This window comes from Suricata suricatta, chromosome 11 (genome assembly GCF_006229205.1).
Source record: "Suricata suricatta isolate VVHF042 chromosome 11, meerkat_22Aug2017_6uvM2_HiC, whole genome shotgun sequence".
NCBI lineage: Eukaryota > Metazoa > Chordata > Mammalia > Carnivora > Herpestidae > Suricata > Suricata suricatta.
Genome location: NC_043710.1, coordinates 29,720,687 through 29,729,759, shown reverse-complemented (window position 1 = coordinate 29,729,759; position 9,073 = coordinate 29,720,687). Strand labels below are relative to the sequence as shown.

The 9,073-nt window shown below is 41.5% G+C and overlaps 1 protein-coding gene across 1 annotated transcript in view; it reads right to left on the bottom strand.

Moving 5' to 3' along the window:
• Positions 1 to 2,085: 2,085 nt before the first annotated feature.
• The window catches only part of MPPED2 (metallophosphoesterase domain containing 2), a 171,995-nt gene continuing 165,007 nt past the window's right edge, over positions 2,086 to 9,073 (bottom strand). The window contains exons 5-7 of the mRNA XM_029956908.1: positions 8,372 to 8,487; positions 5,113 to 5,226; positions 2,086 to 2,269 (exon numbers count right to left, since the gene is read on the bottom strand). Coding sequence (XP_029812768.1) covers positions 2,151 to 2,269; positions 5,113 to 5,226; positions 8,372 to 8,487 — 349 coding nt within the window. The 3' untranslated portion in view covers positions 2,086 to 2,150. The remainder of the gene's footprint in view (positions 2,270 to 5,112; positions 5,227 to 8,371; positions 8,488 to 9,073) is intronic.

The following is a 9,073-nucleotide window of genomic DNA, read 5'->3' as shown; positions in this document are numbered from 1 at the left end:
CATCATGGCTACTGTGGTCATGGACTACCTCTGCTCAGGAAGATCCAGCATCTGCTTTGCGAGCTCAGACCAACGCATCCACCACAGGTTCTGGGTGGCATCCAAGACACTCAATAAATATTAACAACTATGATAGCCCAAGATGATTACATGTACGTCTGAGCTGGAATTCTGGTCTAAAACATTCTCTCTACCCTGCTGGTATTGAAATCAAAAATTCTTTTCAGTCATTGCATCATAGAGTCCACAATGGGAGGAGGGAAGAAAGATGTGTCAGAATACAATCCACTGGGCACGGGAACGTAGACTTCTGGGATATACTACAGACTGCAGATCATGCTGCTTTTCTTTAATGGCTGTTTCAGAGAAAATAAAATAGATATAACTTCGTTTTCCACACCCCACCACTGCCTGGGGCCTCCTGGCTGCCATAACATTTTAGTGATGGATGTCAATAAAAAAACAAACAAAACGCAGTGAGGTGGTGACGGTAACTGCTCCTGGGGACAAATGCAGTGGCCACTCTGTTACCCACTGGTTTGCCTTTTCACTACCACGCATCCACAAGAGTGTCTCCGACCTCCACTGCACCGTCACCCTTCTTGTAGAAATTACAATGGCCGAGACGAGATAGTCACCCTCTGACACCTACGGCAAGGTAGACGACAGTGCGATGGAAGGAAAGAGTGGGCAGAGTGCCTTATCCATCTACCTGCCAGCCTGGGAAATTCGGTCGGCAATAAAAAACTTACTGAAAATCAGAAAAAAAAAAGCACTCATTCTAATTCTTCTGTAAGGGAGTATTAATGTTACATATGAATAAATCCACCCCTTTCCCCCATGGGAACCATCATCCTCTTACCAGCAAACCCTCCAAACAGGACAGATTTAAAAATCTTGCAATTTTATTTGCATATAAAGGCCGCTAGATATAGAATATCACAATAAATTTAAAAGAAACAACTGCTTTCCTAAATGTCATTAACAAGGTAACATAAAATAGAATAAAGCTTAACAGCATTTACAATGGGAAAACAAATGACTATTAGCGACAATATTTTGTGCTAGCGAAGATTGCATCGACACACAGTGCAAAATGGGGGGAGGGAGAGGAAGTAAGGAGACAGCTCAGGGTATTTCAATATAAAGGACAACTAAGCCTTATTTTAGTTACCTTCCATTGCATCCATGGATAAGTCTGTACACGCCTGCAACTGTACCTAAATTTAACTCAAGTTCTTTGAGACCTTGAGTTCTGAGAGAACGCGTCCGCCCCTTCGGACTTGTGATGCCCTGTTCCAAAGCATCCCTTTGCAGTTGTACTGTCCTTGGCAATATTAAACTCCTAACTTAGTCATAATACACAAAAAATATTTATATATATAAACCCACACTGAAAAGGAGTCTGTGCACTCAATTTTGAACTGCATGAAATACCTGCACTTGACAGATTCCATTTCCATATTTTTAAAGCTAAAATAATTTAAAAGAAAACAAACGAACAAGGAGACCTTGTATAACCACAATATGGATCTCACTAGCTAAGCCATCCTTTAAACGAGGGCCGGTTTCTTCCTGGGACGAAGCTTTCTTTAGAGTGAGAGTGTGAAGAGAAGTCTTTTCCACGCCTACTTTTGCTGAAAAGATTGCTACAAATCCAGGCCACGTCTGCAAAATAGAAGCATTACCAAGAAAACAACAAAAATAACAAAACACCAAAAAATAAAATACTTCAAACAATACTCTTAAACAGTTGTGCAAATCTGGTTGGTTTTTAAAACACTACCTACCTGTTCCTTTTTTTTTTTTCCTTTTTCTTCCAGCTTAAAGCATATTAAAATAAGACTTTCATCACCTTTTAAAAAGAAAGCTTGGCTGTCCTTTGGCGAATACTAACAATTTACAATGGCGTGGCCTTTGAGAAAACGGAAGTCATTTTACAAATTCACAATGCTCCTTTCATTTCGAATGGACGCCCCATTTAAAAAAAAAATAAAGAAGCACAACCTCTAGAGTCATTTGTGTTCCAGTAATTTACAAAAAGAACTCACAGGATTTGGAAATAAACAAGTAAGAGAATGTAAGTTTATAATTAGAAAAATGGCAGTTTATAGACTTTCCCTCACATTCCAATTGGGCTTTTTAGAGCTTCAGGAACCCTGTGGGTTTGGAAGGTCAAATATAATTGGAGGGTTGGTCGGTTGAAAGCTGACTGTACACGTTGAGGCATTGATGTACGTTGTATAACCGTCGGTCATAATGCCGTAACCTGTGGAGACAGAGTGTCATGCTTACTGCAATATATACAAATGACAGTGACTCAGTGGTAGGCTGTCAGGCAAGGAAAACTGAAAACTCTTTGCCAGTGGGCAGTGAGATGAGACTCAATAAAGCCTCCCCAGATGATAACAGCTTTCAGAAGCTGCCTTCCAATTACATTCTGTTTTCTTTAAAGGGAGAATCCTCTACTTCAAAGAAAAGTGATTCTTTTTTCCTTATTTAAGCACTAGATTTGTCAAGGAAAGACTGTGATTTCTTTACTAGTGAGAATAAAGAAAAAACATTTTTTTCCCTCTTTTTAAAATATGATTTTCATTTCAAAGCCCTGCATTAATTATTGAGTTCTAGGGAACAGAATGAGTAACATAAGAGACTCCTCAGGGCACAGGCATCCAAATCCCAAATGGGCTTCCGGACGGATGGGGGTGGGGGCGGGGGCGAGCACTGCCCTGGGATCCAGGAGGGGGGTAACTCAGCTTCCTTATCTAGGAGATAAGTGATCTTAGCCCACTCGAATTGTGTGGCTTTGATTCCATTTCATTAAAAAAAGTCAAGCAATCAAACACCCAGGTGATTTGCAGAAACATAAGTTACATAAGACTCTGCTTCCTAAGCTCCCCTGGGCACTGGGTCAAGACAAAACACTTCCTACACACAATATATAAATCTCTTGCAACCTACTGGAAGAAAGCTAAGAAAGTTTTTCTGGGTCTTTGGCATGTATGCCCCTTTTATAATTTTCTTAAATGCTCATTTACTTATTTAGAGAGAGAGTGGAAGAAGGGCAGAGAGAGGGGGGAAAGAGATTCCTAAGCAGGCTCACACCATCAGCGCAGAGCCTAATGTGGGGCTTGAACTCATGAACCTTGAGATCATGACTTGACCCGAAACCAAGAGTCAGACGCTTAACCGACTGAACCACCCAGGGCTCCTTTCCAGTTTTATAATGTTTAATTCGTTGAAATTTTTGGCATGTTGGCAAGTTTGCACATATCCCTGCATACTTTATATCTGCCTTAGAGCCTCTGCAATTAAGTTTGTAATTTCACGTTGATGTCAGGCTCTTATGGCATAAAAAAACATGTCTGTGAAAAAGTTAAATTACCAGGACTTACAGAAATTAACTGAGGTTTTTCTTTTTTCTCTTTTTCTTTCCATTTGCTAAAATTTCTCCAAGTAAGCCTGTGGAGAGCTTAATGAGGGTCAATGGAAAAATCTCTTAAGAAAAGAAAAGAGGCATTTAAAATGTGCACTGTTTAGTTCTGGGGTCATAAAGTCTTGTTATCTCTCTCCATCAAGAGGTTGGAATTTGCCCTCTCTCTGCCCTCTTCAGCTGTCTTAAGTGAATAAAAGTGAGACAAGTTTATTTGAATATGATCTCCTCCCTTTTAAGCAAGTTTATTATTTTGGGGCTTCAGTGGAATTCCCCAATTGTCTGGTTAGTTTAAAGTTAATTAATGATTAAAAAAACCCCGGATGAAATGCAAACTCATAGGCATGCTGTAGGAATTCAAGTCTGATAACTGTCCCCCAGAACTGCTGTTTAGAAATGAGCGCCCATCCTTCTCCCCCGCCAATCCTGCATCATGCCTCAGAGGAGTGCCCTGCTTTTCCGGGGCTACAGCGTCAAGTCCGGGCAGGATGATGTCCATATGAGGCTGCACCCCTGGGTTCCACACACTCAGCTGGTGCCTGCCTGCACTTGGGGCAAGCTGAATTTTCTCTGGCGTTAGGAGGATGATTTTCAATACGTATGCCTCTAATTCCATATCTAACCTGGAAGCCAGTGGATTAATGGGCCTTGAGAAGCAAACTTGGTTTTCTCGCTTCATCAGACACGTAGGCCTAAACAATTCACCTGCAGATTCATAAAGAACTCCAGAGTACAAGCTGTAAGCAGGAGCTGGAGAAAATATGGCGGCTGCCTACATAAATGCACCGCTGCACACAAACCCATGGAACTGGGAGAGACCGGTGGGGCCAATAAAAGTCTAACGCTTCCTATAAGACAGCTTGTGTCTGTCTAAAGACCCCAGTTTAAAAAAAGGAAGGACAGACAAAACCTAGAGTCCTAAAGTTTCCTGGGAGGCTTTCAGATTCTGTGAACTTGAACTTGACTCCACCCTACCTTGAAAGGCAGAAAGAGGCAACTGGACCAGTTCCCATTTAGGGGAGATTTAATTATTCCGTTTAGCTTCAGGCTGACCTAATAGCGCTGATGGTTTCTGAGAAGTCTGAAATGGTTTTCAGAGGCTCGTAAGAAAATGACTATCTGCAAATCTACAGGTTCCTGCCATTTCTGTCCTATAACTTTCACTGTGTGTCCAAAGTTATTTTTCAGAGAATGTCTTGTCTTCCTGGGTCTTGCGTGTATTCCACATGAAACACACTATTTACAGGTAGAAAGAGGCCATGGAAGTTGTTTAGTCTAAGATCCAGGCCATTTCTTCTAAATGTCTTAAAGAAATTATCTGTCCCTTTTTACCTCAGGGCTGTTCTACTGTGGTGGTTAGCAAACATTCCTCACCAGAGCCCTGAGATTCCAGAAGTCGCCTTGGGGGATGAGGGGGGGGGGAAGGGTTTTCCGAAGGTGAACCAGAGCTAGTTCTTTCTCTACACTCTGCTTAAAATACAGAAACTCCTATAAAATACTCATCAGCTTTACATGCAGGTGATTCTCCTAACACTTGATCTCACAAAAGGGTGCCGACACTGGTAAGAAGAGTTCGACATCACTGCTCCAGTCATTTCTAGGGAACCCAGGGTCCCCATTTTGCAGTGAGATCGTGAATAATGATTCAACACCTGTGAACGCCTCTCTGCTGGTCTTACCTTCATGGATTCCACCAAATACATGGAGCTTGGGCCGGACTCGCCTCTGGACCGTGTTTAAAAGCTCCACACAGCCGACTCTCTGAAGCTCCTTTGGAACCCAGTCTCGAAAACCTAAGGACAAAATGCAATCAATACTCTTAATTTTCCTTCTTCAGGTAAGGTTTCATTTAGACTTTCAGGAAGCCATAACTCACAGAAGGTTTATTACATTATCTGTAATCCTACCTTCTCCATTAAAGCTCACAATGGCTTTTAAGGAACTTTTCACTTGTCACTTTGTCTTCTTTAAGTTCTTGAAATTTTTTTTGGTTTCCATTTTTTTCTTCCTGTTAATTAACATTTTTTTCCCTTTCTGTAAGGGATTTGATTTATGCAGCCCCGGTTTCAAATCTTCATGGGCCTAATGACATTTATTCCCGGCAGTCCGCAATAGCTCTTTCTCAATTCAGTTACTTTTCTCTTTTTTTTTTTTTATTACATCTTTCTTATAGCAGTTTACTTCTAAGATGGCTCAGAAAAGATAGGCCAGTAGGGGCTACCTGTAAACTGGCCACAAGATACCTCGCTCTCCGTAGGTACATCCACTCTTAACCCTTGGTGGTTCTTGATGACCAAAGCTTGGAAATGGCAAGTTCCTCCTCCCGTCTCCTCTCTAGCAACAGGCAGCAAGGTGACCACGTGGTGGCATCCAGTAAGCTGCGCCTGACAGACTACCTTTAAAGTAAGAGCCACTGACATCAGTGCTTAATGTAGAAAATCCATAAAAACTGACATCAATTATAGCAAAAGTCAGGTATCTGGATGATTATGCTCAGAAATAGACCCCATTTCTCTCAGTAGGATGGGTGTAAAGAAGGCAGGTGGTACTAATGGCTAAATCGTAATCGGTGGGAACCCGCACCATAGTTCTGCTGGGTCATTTCTAACATTCAGAAATGATCAGGTGGACATGGATGAAATGGATGGATAAGCTTATTCCACTTTGTTTGTTGGAACTATAGAAATCAAGACAGAACATCTCTGTAAAGACATGTTAACTGGGGTGTGGGGAATGGCTGGAAAATCCGGAAAGAACATCATATGAAAATGGGGGCCCTATAAAAATTCAACCAGAGGTTTCAAAACTCTGTTCATTAGAGGAAAAGATCCTTAATCAACAGTGATGGGCAGAGTCCATCATGGATGTGTTTTCCTTGACGGGAGAAACTAACTCATTTCATATACAATCAACCTAAGAAAGCATCCTGCTTATATCATGATGTTAAGTCTCATGGTGAGAGGGCTTCTCAACAGGAAAGAATTCAAGACCCATCTCCACCCCCCATCCCAATCCAGCATTTTCACAAGAACCCCAATAACGTACTTCTATTAAGGTTCAACTTTACCTTATGGAAAATCTCACCTGACCTTTTATATTGGAACTCCCTGATGTAGAACTTACTTTGCTACATGTACAGCCACTCTCTGGATTACTCCATGTTTACTACAAGTAAAGTAGTATTCAACATTTCTGGGGTGTCTGAATTCTACGGAGGCCAGAATGCAGACTTAGGGCTACTGTCACTTGCTTCTTTACCAACATTAATGGCTTGATGAGTCTGTGAATCAATTGTTCTGCTTAAACTTATATTCCAAATAACACTTCAGTCACGTAAAGGGTTCTGTGCTGAGGATATCCAAGTCCTGTTTACAATAAACAGCCCGAGGGGAATCATGTCTGCACCCAAGGATGTTGCTCAGAGAAAGGATCCAGTGGGTTGGGATACTATCTCTGTAGGGTCTCACTGGGTAACTCATGGCTGTTCAGAGTATTTAGCTAGTAACTTAGGATTTAGTCTCTAATGGCTGCAAAATAGGGAGATTATTAATTATGATGATAAGTGTTGTTGGAAGTGTAATCTTTTAAAACACGGGGTGGGATGGGACGGAATAGGGGAGAAAAGGCATGGGGATGGTGATTCTGAAATATCAAAAATGTCAGGAACTGCCAGACCTTGTGCATATCTGAACAATTTCCTTGTCTGCAACACAACTGGCTTCTCTTCTCTTGCTTCTCTCTATCATGAAAATGTGCCACCATGACTCATGCTTGACCTTCCCCTCTGCTATTTCTATGTGAAAGACAGAGCACCTCCCTTGGAAGGGACCGAAAGCAGCCCTACGAGGGCTGGAGGAAACAATATCTACAAAGACTAAATTCACAGTAGGGGATGTGTGTTAGATTTTTTTTATTTTTCAGGTTGACAGAGGAGGGAAGTCATATGGGCCACAACCCCAAACCACAGGGAAAGACTGTGAAGATAATTTATTTTGTAATAAGTGCTTTCTTCCTTTTTCCAAACCAATTTTGCTAGCATTATGCATTTGAACATTTATTAAGAGTCTAGATTTCATATGTTTTTTAAATCACAGTCTAAATAAAAAAAGAAAGAAAAGAAAACTCTCCTACTGAAAATGGAGCAACTGAATTTCCAGAGTACACCTTTGTTGGACAGGAAGGGCCCTGGCGTAATAGATACCAGACAGATGGGGATCAAGGTGATAGTCCTGTTTGAAAATGTTCCGTGGCTAAGCCAAGGAGATAACAAGTTCCTGAATAATTAAGAGAGAATTATAGAAGTCGAAAAAAAATCATCTTCTGGCCCATAATCTGTGTAACTAAAGGTAGCTTTAAAGCACGCCAGCAATCTAAACCTGGATGTAGGTTCAAGGATTCTGGAGGATGAGTATCTTTAAGTAACTTTCAATATAAGTCCTTACTTAACATCTTAGCTTCTTTAAGGATTCTTTGCTCATATAATCAGCTCAAATGTTTAACTTTAAAGATTTCCCAGGTCCCACTATTACATGGAAAAGGAAAAGCTACTTTAAACAAAAGTTTCCATCATTTCACTGCCATTCTTTAGCCCGGAGCCGGGGAGGTCTGTGCCTTCCCTACAATTCTCCACTTCCTTGACTCCAGAGTGAATACAGTGCTTAAAATAAATGATCAAGCTCCAAAGATTGCGGTGCTCCATACTGATTTGATTTTCCCTTACTCAACTAAATTAAAAAAAAATTTAATTGCAAAACACCTGTAAGCCTAGCAGAACTGCTGAGTTTAATTATCATACTGGTTTCTTTAAAGACATTGATTTTTCTTTTTGTATTCACTTTTTATTTTTTGAAGGAAAACGATTATATCCCTGAAGCACTGTTTATTATGCTTGGGGAAAAAGACATCTATTATGACCAAAGGACAACATTTGTCACTTACCTAGAGGAGGTCCATGTGTCATGAGTATGTCGATGCCCTCAGGGATGAGGTTCCACTTGTCCAGCAGAGACTGACCTCTGGGCAGGTTAAAGCCCCATCCATTAAACCACGGGGTCCTTTGGGGGAGATAATGCACATGGTATTAGGCCAGCGGAGCCACGTTTCTGCTCTACACTATTTCTCTCTCGCACATTCTCCCACGGTTTGCATTGCTCTCTTTTCTCTTTTTGATGATTGGCCCTGGCAGCAGGATGCTTTTTTGTTGACTGCTTCAAAACCAAGGCATTTGAAAGCAAGTGTGGAGCCTGCGAATTGTTCAACCAGAAAGGGGCACAAGAGTCTCTGTAGTGGAGACTTTTCCCAGCCAACCTCTATCAAAATCATAATAATGCTTTGTCCTCTCCCCCAAATCTCCATGCTTCCTAAGATGCCGAGCTTGGATCCAAAGCAGATCTACCCTTCCTGTAAGAAATTCCACCAGTACCCTTCCTCCCCATCGCTGTGAAACTGCTTTGCTGGAAGGATGCTGAAGAAAGTCCTTGGAGAAAAGGACCAGAGCTCTGAAGGCAGAGCATGTACTTCTATACACGAAGACGGTCTGAAATCCTGGACTGAGAAAGCTGAAAACATTCGGGGCTCTGGCAGGTGAGAGGGGATCTAGGGAACAAAGAGCAAATGTGACCTTTTCCTCCTGTTTTCAAA